Source organism: Moschus berezovskii, chromosome 4 (assembly GCF_049115385.1).
Source record: "Moschus berezovskii isolate FMDL1 chromosome 4, NW_MosBer_1.0, whole genome shotgun sequence".
Lineage (NCBI taxonomy): Eukaryota > Metazoa > Chordata > Mammalia > Artiodactyla > Moschidae > Moschus > Moschus berezovskii.
Genome location: NC_142463.1, coordinates 93095803 through 93111108, shown reverse-complemented (window position 1 = coordinate 93111108; position 15306 = coordinate 93095803). Strand labels below are relative to the sequence as shown.

The following is a 15306-nucleotide window of genomic DNA, read 5'->3' as shown; positions in this document are numbered from 1 at the left end:
CCTAAATGCAGTATTTAGGATTGTTTACTCCTGTGAGTTATTTCAGTTATGGTTTGAAGGTTTATAATTGGTTTAAGTGATTTTTCAGGTGGGTAAATTTTTCTGTATGTATACTTGCTCATGTCAGAAACTTGAAAATCATTTTTTTTTATCTGCACTGGGTCTTCATTGTGGCACGCAGGCTCTTCACTGAAGTGCTCCAGCTTTCTCTAGCTAGCAGCTTGCAGGTTGTCTAGTTGTGGCATGTGGGCTCAGTAGTTTCAGTGCAAGGGCTTAGTTGCCCCATGGCATTTGGGATCTTAGTTCCCTGACCAGGGATCAAAACCACATCCCGTACATTGGAAGGTGGATTCTTAACCACTGGACCACCAGGGAAGTCCTGGGAATCATTTTTGACTCTTGCCTTTCTCATACCTCACATCCAGTCCCCAAGTCTTTGAATAATTATCTTTTAGATGTTTTTCTGATCAGTCCATTCTTTTCCATCCCCGTTTTTACCACCCCCATCTAAGTTAATATCTCCTGTTTTTGAACAGGATTCTGCTTTTCTGCTCTTAAATATACATGGCATCCCTCTTTCCCATACCCACCTATTCATCTCAAAAACTAATGTGTATCTTTTGAAATGCAAGTTTCATCATTTAGAATCTACTAATGGCTAAGTATTTCTTTGTAGGTAAAAATCTGAAATCGTTTTAGCAAGGTATATAGGCCTTCCTTGTTGAGAAATATTTTTGAATCTTTATGTTTGAAAGATTTTTGCTGGGCAGAAAATTCCAGTTTTAGAAATGTTGTTACTCTACTGCCTCCTGAGTTGCATTGCTTCTGACAAGAAGTCTGTTGTCATTCTCATCTTTGTTCTTCTGTGTATAATGTCTCTCTCTTTTTTAAACTCTGGCTACTTTTAAGGTTTATATCTTTTTCATTGAATTTGTGCTGTTATAATGTGTATTGCTGTGTTTTTTTTTTGTGTGTGTGTGTGCGTGTGTGCTTGGGATTTGTTGTACTTATTGGGTCTCTTGATTTATAGTTTTCATAAAATTTGGGAAATTTTTAGCTGTTTTTTAAGAAAAATTTTTTAATTGGTGGATAATTGCTTTACAATTTTATGTTGGTTTCTGCTGTATAACAACGTGAATCAGTCATATATGTATATCCCTTCCTTCCCCCAGCCCTCCAGGTCATCGCAGAACACCAGGCTGGGTTGCTGTGTTATTAAAATGTTTCTGCACCCCATTCTCCCACCTGCTTCTGAGATTCCACCTCACAGATGTATCAGGCTGCTTGAGGTTGTCCTGCAGCTTACTGGTCATTGTCCCAGGCTTCTGTCTTCAGTTTTGGGTAGTTTCTGTTGCTGTGCCTTCAACCTCAATAATCTGTTGTAATTTTGCTGTTAATCCTACATGGTGTATTTTGTCTACAGAAGTTTGATACTGTTTTTTATATCTTTTATGTCCATCTTTAACATGCTCTTTCTTTTCTCTACATTGTTTTCATAACATTTATAATAGAAATAGTAAATAAGAACTTTAAAACAGCTATCTATGTCATTCTATGTTTTTAAATTGATTTCTTTTTCTTCTCATTTTGGGTCATTTTTCCTGCTTCTTTACATGCTTCCGTTCCGTTCCGTTCTGTCGCTCAGTCGTGACCGACTCTTTGCGACCCCGTGGACTGTAGCCTACCAGGCTTCTCCGTCCATGGGATTCTCCAGGCAAGAATACTGGAGTGGGTTACCGTTTCTAGTAATTTCTTATTGATGTAAATTTTACATTGTTGGGTGTTGGGGTTTTGTGTGTGTGCCTTCTTTATTCTTGAGCTTTGTTTTAGAATGTAGTTAAATTACTCAAATAGTTTGATTATTTTAAGGCTTGCTTTTAAGCTTTTGTTAGGAGGGCCAGAGCAGCCTTAAACCTGGTGCTGCTTTTTTCTACAACTGATGCAACATCTTTCTGAGCACTCTACATGATGCCCTCTTCATGATGGGGTTTTCTCAGTTTGACTGTAGGAACAGGAACTATTCCCAGCTCAAGAATTTTTGGCCTGATTCTTTTTGGTGGTCCTTCCCTGTTAAGTATTTCCTTGTGCTGATGCATACTCACCTGAAGACTTGAACTCTCAGGACATTTTTTTGAGCTCTCTCCTCTTTATGCAGCTGTCTTCTCTCTGGTACTCTGCCTGCTAATTCTAGCTGTTCTGGCCTCCCCGAATTCTTAACTCTCGCCTCCTTAACTCAGCAGGACTGCTTGACTGGATTTGGGTTCCCCTTCCTGCACTGAAGCCTGGAAACTGTCTTCAAGTAATCTGGGGTAGTCATGGGGCTCACCTCATTTAATTCTACTAACCTCTTACTGTCTCTTGTCCATTATCTGACACCCATTTTTTCATGTGTATTTTTCCTTTTTTTTTTTTTTAAGTTGTCTAAGCTGAAGCTCCAATACTTTTGGCCACCTCATGCGACTAGTTGACTCACTGGAAAAGACTCTGATGCTGGGAAAGGTTGGGAGCGGGAGGAGAAGGGGACGACAGAGAATGAGATGGCTGGATGGCATCACCGACTCTGTGGACATGGGTTTGAATGAACTCCGGGAGTTGGTGATGAACAGGGAGGCCTGGCGTGCTGTGATTCATGGGGTCGCAAAGAGTCGGACACGACTGAGCGCCTGAACTGAACCGAACTGAACTGAAGGTGGGAGTGTAAATGTTTTCCCCACCTTAGTAAATGGAACAAAGTTTACTCAATTGTTTAAGTTCAGAGTTTACTCAGTTGTTCAAAGACTTAGGGTTTATTCTTGGTTCCTCTGTTTCCCTTCATATCTAATTTACCACCCAGTCATGTCAGTTCTGTATTTTCATAGCTAATAGACTAAGCCTTCTTCGTGGTCACCTGGATTACTATGCTGACCCACTGTTCCCTTCCCGTTCTTGCCTCCTACAGTTGGTTCTCTACAGCCATGTGAATGAGCTTAAAAATATGGAGACTTTATCAGTCCTACTTAAACTCTTCCTGGCATTCCTGTGCTGGCCTCCGAGGCCCTTCATTCCAGGCCTGCCGCCCTTTCCAGCTTTACCTCCTCAGTATGTGACAATCACAATCCCTATGTTCCTTCATTACACTGAGTTCTTTTTGTTCCAGACTGTGCCTGGAATATGTTTTCTTAAATTCTCCCCTAAACGGCTTCCCAGCTGTCAGCTCCTTAGCAGGACCTTCTCTTAGTTAAAGTAGTTCCCGTCTTATCCTTGTTGTCAGTTATACAGCTCTGTTCATCCTTCATGGCATTTATCAAAATCTCATTATTTTGCTTCTCTTTTGCCACTTGTTTCTGTCCTTCCTCATTGAGTGTAAGTCCCTTAAGGCAGGGATTTTTTGTTGTTGTTTTTCACTCCTCGGTCCCCAGAATGCAGAGTACCTGACTCTATAATAGGTATATAATGTAAATGTGTAGAATGAATAGACTTCAAGTAATTTACCATTTATGCAGTTTTTGTTTTTTCTGTTAGGATAGAAGAGTTGTACTCTTTGTGCTTCATTTATTCCTGTATGGTAATTTCTAGAAACTTGGACTTTTGATCCACCAAAAGGAGTAAAACTTTAACATTTACCTGTTACTGAGAAATTAAACCAAGATGTAAAAACAGAACTAGATTATGCCATTCATACATTTGATTGAAATAATAACCATAGATGGATAAGAAAAATACCGGATTAATTACTTTTATAATTTGTTTTAGGAAAGTCTCTCTCCTAAAATTGCCATGGAGGTATAACTTCAAACTTCCTAAATATGTACATTATGCTTCATGTATAATATAATCACTTTGAAAAGTTGAATAACCAAATACTTTCTTAATTGGGGTATGGTTTTCTTGACTTTCAGAGACAAGTAGAAAAATTCTAAATATCAGGATGTCCTACAAAGTAAAGGTTATGGGTGGATCTGTGTTTTTATTTTTGGTTCATTGTATCTAGAGGTAGGGCTTCCCAGGTGGTGCTACTGGTAAAGAACCCACCTGCCAATGCAGGAGACATAAGAGATGTTGGTTTGATCCCTGGGTCAGGAAAATCCCCTGGAGGGCATGGAATCCCACTCCAGTATTCTTGTCTGGAAAATTCCATGGACAGAGGAGCTTGGTGGACTACAGTCTATAGGGTCACAAAAGGTTGGTCACGACTAAAATGACTTAAGCAGGCATCTAGAGGTAAGCGTACCTGTGCACTGTACAAACAACTCTCTTTCAAATTAATAAAACTCATTTTAGAAATGTTTTAGATGTATACACTCTATAATAGGGCAAATGGGTCTAACTCTTCAAACATAGTGTATGATTTGGGATTATCAGGAAGTAAATTCATTATCAAGAAGTAAACTCCAGGAGATGGTGAGGGGCAGGGAGGCTTGGCGTGCTGCAGTCATGGGGTCACAGAGTTAGACACAACTGAACAACAACAAAATTCTTTAAACTTAATCTCGTCTATACAGGTATTGACTAGTTTGGTCATTTAAAGTAATCCTTTGCTTCTTGCAGTTATTGGTGTGCATCTTGAATAATGAAGTTTGAGTTTCACAAATGTACAATAATTCCATACCTTTCCTGCAGTACATCCTGAGCCTATATGCTGTAATAAGGTATTACTCAAGGTAACAATTATTGTTTTATATTAAGGACAAAATAAGTCTCTTGTGTTTTCACTAGTAGTTCGCTTGGCTTTAATACAAACATTGTATAATAGACAAATACCCACGAGATTCTTTGGAAAAATATAGGTTCAGGCTAAATTAAAGCACTTGGCTATGTTTTTGTGTTTTAATGTATATATGAGAAAGGTTCAGAGTTCTTTAGCAGATAAATTCTACTCTTCATAAGCCTTCATACTCCTCTCTTACACTTAAGGTTCTACTTGTACAGAAACATTGAAAACATATCCAAGTTAGTGAGTATCTTAAAGCTAATTCAGTTAACTGAAGCAAAGATTATAGAGTTGATGTCATAATTATGGTGTGCTTTAAACCAGTCATTGTACTGCTGATAAACCTTAATAGCATGAAAAATAAAGAGCTGCCTAAATAAGTAAATCTGTTATTGTTTAAAAGTACAAGCAGTTCTCAGCATTGGAGCATGCCAGGATGATGTAAGAAGTTGCTCTGATGAATTCTTCATGCCAAACTGAATCATCACATTTTGACTGAAGTCTGTTTACACCAGTGTTCCTTAGTTCTCGGAGCTCACTTGGGACCAGACTTCAGCCTAAGCACATCTCTGTGGAGGTCAGTAGTTAAGACTGTCACACAGTTTAATTTGGATATTCCTTGCTTTCTTAAAACCCCATTCTCTTTGAATGTTGGACACAGTAATCGTGAAACTCTTCATTAGTCCATGTTGAAAAGCGTTTGACTTTTTCTACATGAAAACATCTATTAAAAACGGAAATGATCAAGATGTGCTCATGTAGAAATAAAAAAATCACATGCTTTTCTATTTCAGAAGTCTTGGACACAGGAGTTGACTCTGTGCAGAGGCTACTTGGTCCAAAAATTTTGATGTGAGTTAGAAGACAACAATATTACAGGCTGTTACTGATTTCTCTAGGAAGACAATGTGATAGCATCCCAGAACATTTTTGCTGTTGTGGTCAGTCCACTAAAACAACAAAACGATTTTGGTGCACTCTGTGGGCTTTGCTAAGACACACATCTCCATGATGGAGCTTGGAAGCCAGAGGTTTAGGGTTTATTTTCAATATGAGTCGATGTAATGGTAGGTTCAGGAATTAACTTTTCTCCTCAGGAGTATTCAGTTAACCATGGTCTTGAACTAGGTTTTAGGCATTATTCACATCAAGAATTTCAGTGAAGTCAAGTCAAAACACTTCACTCTATAAGTAAGTACAACCTGTAGTAAACAAAATGGTTTAAAAATAATGTGAAATGCCACACAACCTGATGAAATAGCATTTGTGATCTTGTGGTAACTGGACTTACATTGCTATATCCATTAGAAATGTCTAATAATTTCTCATAACATAAGTACTTTTCTCTCCCTGGTAGTGTAAGAAAGGATTGGGGGTGGGGTAACAAATTATTTATACAAAACCATTTTCCTTACAATGAAAGGTATGAAGTAGGTTCAATGATATTCAACTCAAACTAATTTTAAACTTTAAATGTATTTATAGATAAAAGCATAGCTATACAGGTAAAGTCATCATTGTAAGAGTCTGCCTGATTGTAGGACTTTGAATGTTTGTTACTCACAGGGATAAAAATCTGAGGACTCAGACCATGATAAGAATTAGCTCCACAAGCAGAAAAACAGTAAAAAAGAAATGCAAGTCATGAACTGATTTTTGTTTTTTTAATATCTATATAAAAAATAACGAGCGATTTACAGATCTCTTTCTCTAATCAGAACCTCAAGTGTATATATAAAGGTACTGTACAATATATAAACATTTACAACCAGTACATCCATATTTTGCTTAGCATTCCAAGGCCACATTGCTAAGTCAGTACAGAATCAGTACAGTGACCGGTTACTTAGAGAGGAAAGAGCCACATCGGACTGACAACAGATGACGAAAGTTATGTCACAGTTAACAATAAAAATAGGATTTTTATCACTAATTGTGGACTATAGGGAAAATAAATCATTTCTGTGGTACTAAATTCTTAGCATTTATCAAGCCTTCTAATTTGCCTCTATTCAAGTAGTTACAATAGGTAGGTAAATATAGTTCTGGATGAAAAGGGGGTTTCAAAAAATCTCATTCTGGGCAGAATGTCTTATCTACAGGGGCTTCAGTTGTTATAGTAAAGGTTTTCACAGTCAGATTCTGAGAGGGAAGGACCTGAACATGATGTGTTCACAATAACGAGATGGACCGCGGGTGACAGAACAGCAGCGTTCAAATACTCCAGAGAATGGTTTTATTCTCAGAACGTTCCTTTATTTATAGATGCTACCGGATGCTAGTTTTGGGGGCTGAAAAACCCGGATCTGTTGTATGGAGCTAAAAACTGTTAACCACCTTCCAATAAACATCTTTAGTTAGAGCTTAAAAAAGAATTCTGAAAATTTGTACAAGCTAAGCAGATGTTTACTCTGTTTTTAAATAAGTTAATCTAGCTAGAAATTAAATAAGATCTCGTAATGTCTACCACCACATTTGTCCTCAGTTGCTGAGCTAGTCTCAGGTAAGTTCTGCTTCTACACACCTGAACTCATACAGCTGCTGCCAGATGGTCCTTCATCTGGCAACAGACTGTGAAACTGGTTTTGTGATTTAAGTCTCTCTTCAAATATATATTATGTATTAATGACTAAATGACTTAGCATTAATAGTTCAATCAAAATATCCAGAAACACAAATTTGGATTTCAGAAATTACAAATAGCAGTAAGTGATATTTCCACACGCCTCTTGGTGGTTTCATAATAAAGTAACAAATAGAAGAGTGATCTGAGATGGTTTATCAATTAGGGTTGGATAACACAGCAGGAGGTGAACTCTTAAGTACTTTCTCATTTGAACATTCATCTGTAAGTAACATCTTTAACAGTTATTTTAAATGCCTTACCCAGCCAAATTACAATAAACAAAATCATAAGAAAGTCAGTATTTGACTACATTTTTTTTTCCTTTCCAGTAGTGATATTTGGGAGTTTTGTTTTTAAACGGGGACATCATCAGTAGCTGTTAGGAAAGATAACTGCCATCTTTAATAATGAGTTAACAAGCTCTTCTTCTGCAAGGGCTCAAATATTTCTGTCTGTAAACATGCAACATGCTATTGAGAATATCAACTTCCGAGCCAAACCTACTTTTTTCATTACTGTGGAAATAGCTGAGTGAGAAGGATAAAATAGACATGATACAGTAGATAACTTGGCACAAATATAAAATGAGTTGTAACCACGTTATGAATGTCAACATGTCATTTGTTCAGACACTCATGAGGACAAGCTGGGTGTCCTGAGCAGAGTGTGTCCGATGAGCACTGGGATTCCGCTCCCTCCTGAGCGCAAAGGGGGACAGTGGGCTCTGAGCAATCCTACCGGCCCTTCATGCAGCCTAGGTAACCTGATGCTCAAATTAAAATGTCCTTATATCTGTTTCAGAATTTCTGGAAAAAGATTTTGGTGGGGGTGGGGGTAAATGCTGCTTTTTCGTAAGAAAAGACTGCAGCTTGTTTTTCTTTGTTTTACACTAAAGGTCACAGCCGCTTCTCAGCCACACCAGTGGTGCCTGTGGTTCTGCTTGCACTTGGTACCTTCCAGGGCCCTGGAGTTATTGGTGTTTTCTTAGCGGGAGAACCACTTTCAGGTTTGACCCCTCCGCTCTCTTTGTTTTTGTCAGCCGCCTCAAGTTCTTTTCTTTTGTGATCTTCCATTTTGCTTAAAACCATTCTTTCATCAGGTTCCTGCTTTAGCTTCTTCTCTGATATTCTGACATTTTCTCCTGTTTTATCTTTACTAGAACTCATCTGTCCGGAGGTTGCTTTTTTGCCTTTTTCATTTTCTGGTATTGCCCTACTAGCAATGTTGTTAGTCTTTTTGGATGGAAGAGACCTTTCATCCACTCGCTTGCTTTTTTTCTCTGGAGACCTGGTTCTGTTTTTTCCAGGCTGACTCTGATTTGTATCTCTCCCGAAAACACCTGATCTTTCTTTTGCATCTGAGATCTGCTCAGCATTGTCGCTAGCATGGCCCCCTGCTCTTCGACTCGCATTTGACTGGTCTTTGCTGCCTTCAGTTTTTTGCTGCTTCTTCGGGCTTGAAGACCGTCCCCTGCTTTTTCCACAATGATCCTGTCCAGAAGCTGTCCCGATGCCGAACTGACTGCTTTTATTCTCGCCTTTCCTGGGGCTGAGTGAGCGATCTCTGGGTCTTCTTTTGGGGTCTTTTTTTAGAGGACTGGGAATCTTTTCTGCATGTTCTTCCAGATATTGACTGGCTGACTTCTTGGGACTAGCAGACCTGCCTCTTGGTGTGATGCCATTTTCCGCTTTCAAGAAATTTTTCGTATCACTGTGCCCATGACTGTTGGGTGGATCCCTTTTATTCACATTTTTATGAAGAAGAGACTTATGTTTTATATCAGACTGATTTTCATTTAAGGTGCTTTTCTTTTCAGGCACAGTGTCCTTTAATTCTTCTGCCTTTTCACATATCTGAACGCTCATCAATGATTCTTCAGTTACTGGCACATGAGACTCTTCAAATATGGAAGCAGAGTGTGAAGATGGGTGACATGGTGACTGTTCATCATAAATCACATTGGAAGATGCAGGGTTATTAATATCCCAATCACCTAAAAAAAGTGATTTTGAGTAGAACATTATTAAATTTTAGAACTATAAATAGGAACAATTAAGTTTTAAACTTTGATAGCCATTTGAATTTTACTGACTGCTTAAACAGACTATTTTATAAAGTTCATGTATATTATATCTCTCTCTATTAAGGCAGATGTATACAGACAACTGTACATGAAAGGTAGGTTGTTATAGCTAAAGTAATAGCATTCGTTTTTCTAATTACTTTTCATAAATGCGATAATATATGATGTGTAAATTCTTTATAAGTAGTAAAAGCCCAATAAAAAGCTTAAAAGAAATAATAAAATTGGACCAAATTATCTGGTCCAAGCAGCTTACTAATTTAGCTATTATTGATGGATATAGCTTAAAGATTTGCCAAAATCCACTAATAAAGGAAACCAAACTATGGTAACCAGAATGGAGTTCATGGGCATTTGTAAATAATTCTCTTGCATTAAGCTGTTAAATTTAATGTCAAAAGAAAACTGAAAAGTGCAGAAGATAGAAGTAGATGTATTTAATAGCATCATTTTTAATTAAAAAGAAAAATAAAAAAGAAGGAAGTGATTTACAAGACATGCAAATTTACCAAATCTTTTTAAGGAAAGACCAAGAAAAGCCCTGAAAGCCTTAATGTTGCTCAGGTTTCACGTAGGAGCACAGACCGGAAGGAGCCAAACCTGAAGAAGGAAGAGAAAAAGCCTAGGACTGTGTAAAAAAAAATACATCACAGTGCAGTTAGCAAAGATGTCACCGGGGACGTATGATTTACAAGCAGATGATGGAAGGGAATACAGTCAGAGAATTATAGACTGGAAGGGGACTATAGGAGATGATGTCTACACTTAACCCACAAAAGTTCTACGGGGGGAAGGAAAGAAGCTGGAAGGGACAAGGATTAAGTGGTGTGGTACTGTAAACTAGTGCACTCAGCTGAAAAATGGTGATTTTCAAATACTGTGATATTTCAGAAACATACAGTAAATCCAAGGAAGTTTAATATCAGTACAGGACTACAGAAATGGTCCCAGTCCAAATCTTTCTCTCCAGGTAGTGCTATAGGTAACTTGTTTTTGACAAATGACCAGAAAAGCCTAAGGTTCTTATGCTGTTCCTTAAGAAAGAAACTCATCTTACTATAAGGAAAAAAGTAACATTTGAAGAGATTTCAAATGTTTTTCATGACATTAAAATCCTTTGCCCCTCATGTTCTTATTTTCTCCAGGCACACTTCTCTGCAAAAGCAACTATGTTTTCTGTTGAAAGTAGCTTAACATATATTCTGTTGTAATAAAAGTCCTGTATGAGGTCACTTATTTTGTAATATTATAATTTATAGTAACTATGCTATGTAACTAACTTTAGATGGTTCTTGTGGTTACCTCTGAATTAGCTGTTAATAGTAAAATATCTGTCCCTTTCAAATAGATGTTTCCTTCTGCTGCCCACTCCCCGACACCCTCTCAGATACAGGCAAGCTACTTTACTCACCATGGTCAGGTATCAAGCCAGTTCCTGGTCTCAACAGCAGAAGAACTTTATTTCCACCAGCCTGAATGAGCTCAATTGCTCTAGTATGTGTGATGCCTTGTGTGGGTTCCCCATTGATTTCAACAATCTGGTCACCAACCTAGGCAGGAAATATTCACAGAAACAACAAATGAAATGATACATCCTCCTTCACTCCTGTTCTGTCATCCCTAGAGCCACCCAGCTCTGCTGAAGAGCTCTCATTTGTAAAATATTTAACTTGTGCATGGTGCTGTAATGCTCGATTTGAGGAGTTGAACAGGTGGTAGCAACAGGAAGAGACAATGTCTGGTTTTATTTACACAATGAAGGTTTACACGACTAGTAAGCAGGATCTGGGCATCTTGAAATCAAGAATCGAATTCCAAGTTTTCAACCAAAGCTTAAGTGGTGGGAGAGGTGAAGACTCTGACCCACGCATGGTCCCACAGAGCTACCTCTGATTAATCTGCCTGTGAAGGGTACTTTCCAACTTTAGCTGAATATCCTAAAACCTAGGAAAGTGGCTTCTCATCTTGGAAGCCTCTCCCGGCCTCCAGGAAGAACTGCCCACACCTCCCTTTGTGTTGCCACTATGCCCTGTACACATATGAGGCATTACATAAATGACTCGTTTCTAGATTAAAACTAAGAAAATTCAGCTTGGAGAAATCCATCCTAATATGAATACTTATTTAAAACCAATTGCTGGCTTACACTAAATGACTTCCGTGTACAGTGATTTCCCTAGAAAACAAAAGCTCAGATCAGCATAAATGCCTCCAGTACCATTGCTATTTACTAGAAATGTCTGTAGTTATTTGAAAAGCACAAATGACTGAAATATAACTTTTTCAAAGGACCCGCTTAAAGACAGTGATGGTAATGATTTTAAAATATAGTTGATTTTAAACTGTTACTTCAAGGTGACAAGCAACTGAAGTGTTCAGTTCAGTTCCGTTCAGTCGCTCAGTCATGTCCAACTCTTTGCGACCCCATGAATCAATCACAGCACGCCAGGCCTCCCTGTCCATCACCAACTCCCGGAGTTCACTCAAACTCATGTCCATCGAGTCGGTGATGCCATCCAGCCATCTCATTCTCTGTCATCCCCGTCTCCTCCCACTCCCAATCCCTCCCAGCATCAGACTCTTTTCCAGTGAGTCAACTCGTCCCATGAGGTGGCCAAAGTATTGGAGTTTCAGCTTTAGCATCAGTCCTTCCAGTGAACACCCAGAATTGATCTCCTTCAGAATGGACTGGTTGGACCTCCTTGCAGTCCAAGGGACTCTCAAGAGTATTCTTCAGCACCATGGTTCAAAAGCATCGATTCTTCGGCGATCAGCTTTCTTCACAGTCCAACTCTCACATCCATACATGACTACAGGAAAAACCATAGCCTTGACTAGACGGACCTTGGTTGGCAAAGTAATGTCTCTGCTTTTTAATATGCTATCTAGGTTGGTCATAACTTTCTTTCCAAGGAGTAAGCATCTTTTAATTTCCTGGCTGAAGGGTACTGGTCTCAAAACAAAATCTGAACAATTAACAATTACTGAAATTCCAAAAAGCAATTCAAATATTTGCAAGAGCTAACTAAAACAATGCAGAAATAACAGAAGAGGAGGCAGTGATTAAATAACAAAGGTGGGTAGGACAGCTCTGTACCCACAGCTGGGGCAGAGCACAGTGACTTAGAAGCTGGGTTTTGGAGCCATTATAATGTCTGTGGTTCACTCCTATTTTCCTCTCTGTTAGGTGGGGATAACATTTGTACCTACCTACTCCTGCGGTTTTGGGGAGGATTTAATGAGATAAAAATATGGTTATACAACAAGCACAAATGTTAATTTTCAAGTGATCTACTTTTTGGTTTTAAAAAAAAATATTTAAAGTGTATTAGGATGAAGATTTAACTGTAGACTGCAGCCCATTCTTATACAATGCAAAAAATATTTCAAATAAGACTACAGAATAGTTTTATTGCAATTTATAAAATAATGATAAATGGAAGATCTCACAAGACAGATGGATTTAACATACAAAGTAGAAAAAAAAGCCAGCCAAAGATGATAATAAGCATAATAAGATGAAGAAAAGTAATAAACATAATTCATAAAATTCTTCTATCTAGAATAGGTATATAAGTGAAAAAGTCAGTATCCAGATTTCCTTTAATAAGTGATTAGAGAAAAATCATTTTCATGAGGAAACACAGATGATGAATTAGCACCAGATAATTAGGGAAATAATTCCTCTGATAATTAAGGAAATGAAAATTAAAAGTAGATACTATTTGGAGCATGCTTTGGGTACATATTGTAAAAACATGATTGAGGTTATAATTAATTTCAATTATATTCTTTGGCTTAAATGCTCTGTCCAAACCTGCATATTCCTTATTCTTTCAGCATAAGTAAACTGCCATAAAACTTGTAATTGAACAGCTTTGCCACCAGATGTCATCTGTGTTTAAATTAGGGTGAAGGAGAGGAGGCCCTCACAAGGGGGAAGAGTTCTAAACTGGACTATACAAAGCTAACGATAGAAAAATCACATCTTTGAGAGGGAAATGTAACCATGTAAGTTTGTTACTTAAAAAAATTTTAATGTGATAATATAAAAAGTGAGGAATACACCTGTTGATAAAAAAATTCAAGGTCAGGTTTTCGTATTATTGAAAAATAGAATTGTGGGGGATACAGGAGAGAAAAGGAGAGAAATGAAGAGAGGAAAACATTAGGGTAGGAAAAAAAGTGTTCTTTCAAAAGCTACTTTAAGGCAGTCTTGCAATTTTTAAAACATCCACTAAAATGTATTAAAATGACAAAATATTTTTAACACATTGCTCACATTATCTTGCAATCCATTAAGAAACTGTATGCCTCCCAAAGAAATTGAGTCCAGCGACATGAGCCGTGGCCTGACACAAAGGCCCACAGACCCAGCTGAGCGACAGCAGACCTGGGTCCCCTGTGGCTGTGACTTAATCTCCCTGAGCCTCAGTTTTAATCTGCAAGTGGGGGTAATGCCACCTACCTCACAGTTTCTGTGAGACTAAAACTAATACAAGTGAAAACATGTGGTCTGGAAAACAGCATTCATATTATCTAAATCTGTTTCTGTTCTATGTTAAATATTTCCATCTATTCCCTAATATGAACTTTTTCCATTCAGCTATTTCTCATTCCCTTAGCCCAGAACCTTTTTTATTCTCTCTAAATCTTAATAAGGTTTAAGGACCAGCTGAAGACTCACAAAATTTACAGATCCTTTCAACATCTTTCCATCTGTATCAATAGTTAACATTTTCTTGTTTTAAGGAATTACACTATTAAACTTTATGAAGGAACAAGCAAACAGTGTAAGTCCTGTCTACCCAGTGATAAGTTCTGGGAGTTAAATATTAAATTCTCTCATTATCTAGAAATACAAACTGTACACTCAATTCTTTCAACAAATATGTCTGGCACATCTACTATCAATGTTCAAGGCACTGCCTCAGGTGCTGAAGATACTGGAATAATAGGTACAGGATACAAAGCAGTGTCAGCCTAACAGAAAAGATGCAGGGGAAGAGGAGAGAGGCCAGAAGGGAAGGCAGGCAGGATGTCCAGGTGGCTCCATGGGCCAGTGTCAGCTGGAGGTAAACGCACATCCTTTGGGGAAGTGGTCACCCAAGTAAGTTGTTCTTTACAACAAGGCTCCCGTGATCCTTATACCAAGTCAAGATTTTGATAATTTAGTAGCCAGAAAAATAGTTCTCTGCAAAGCTGACTTATTAGAGTTCAGAATAAACCCAGGCATAGCAGTAATAGCTTGTTTTCGTTTTCAAATTTCAGAGCTTTTTATATTAAAGCTGATTTAATCACAGAATTCTAAAGCCTCTGTTCATTATAAAGAACAACATGTTGTAGAAGTAGACTTTGAATCCTTGAAGGCCTCCTTGCTTGCCTTTTATTTAGTGAGATTGGTGTATCTGAGGGTTGAAACCAATATTTCAATTATATCCTAGTTTTTGGCTTAATTGGATTGTGATATAATACTCACTGGAAAAGACTCTGATGCTGGGAAGGATTGGCGGGAGGAGAAGGGGACAACAGAATGAGATGGCTGGATGGCATCACCAACTCGATGGACATGAGTCTGAGTGAACTCCGGGAGTTAGTGATGGACAGAGAGGTCTGGCGTGCTGTGATTCATGGGGTCGCAAAGAGTCGGACACGACTGAGCGACTGAACTGAACTGATACAATGGGAGGTTTGTTTTTTTTTTTTTTAAAAAAAAAAAAAAACACTCCAGATTTAAACAACTAAATGCTTATTTTTACAAAGGCAGGGAGTTGAGAAAAAGGATGAAGAAAACCAGAAAAAACATGCCATCCCCATAAACAGTGCCTCAAACTGCTGTTACTTACACTTTAAGGAAGTTTGCCTGAGCCATGTATTTCACATGTAGATCTACACTTTGCAGGTTAA

General features: G+C 38.1%; 2 protein-coding genes across 11 annotated transcripts in view; one reads left to right on the top strand and one right to left on the bottom strand.

Moving 5' to 3' along the window:
- Positions 1-8079, top strand: part of PHTF1 (putative homeodomain transcription factor 1) — an 83078-nt gene extending 74999 nt beyond the window's left edge. For 3 of the 7 annotated variants that reach the window (XM_055402973.2, XM_088835599.1, XM_055402971.2), the window contains 2 exons: positions 4528-5267; positions 7946-8074. The gene's annotated coding sequence lies outside the window, so the exon portion shown is untranslated. Of the gene's footprint in view, positions 1-4527; positions 5268-5484; positions 5543-7945 lie in introns of all 7 variants that reach the window. The other 4 variants (XM_088835594.1, XM_088835596.1, XM_088835597.1 and 1 more) reach the window with 4 other exon arrangements.
- MAGI3 (membrane associated guanylate kinase, WW and PDZ domain containing 3) overlaps positions 6341-15306 on the bottom strand; it is a 263400-nt gene continuing 254434 nt past the window's right edge. For 2 of the 4 annotated variants that reach the window (XM_055402964.2, XM_055402965.2), the window contains exons 20-22: positions 10811-10949; positions 9909-9999; positions 9174-9309 (exon numbers count right to left, since the gene is read on the bottom strand). In XM_055402964.2, the coding sequence (XP_055258939.2) occupies positions 9950-9999; positions 10811-10949 (189 nt within the window). In that variant the 3' untranslated portion in view covers positions 9174-9309; positions 9909-9949. Of the gene's footprint in view, positions 9310-9908; positions 10000-10810; positions 10950-15306 lie in introns of all 4 variants that reach the window. The other 2 variants (XM_055402961.2, XM_055402962.2) reach the window with 1 other exon arrangement.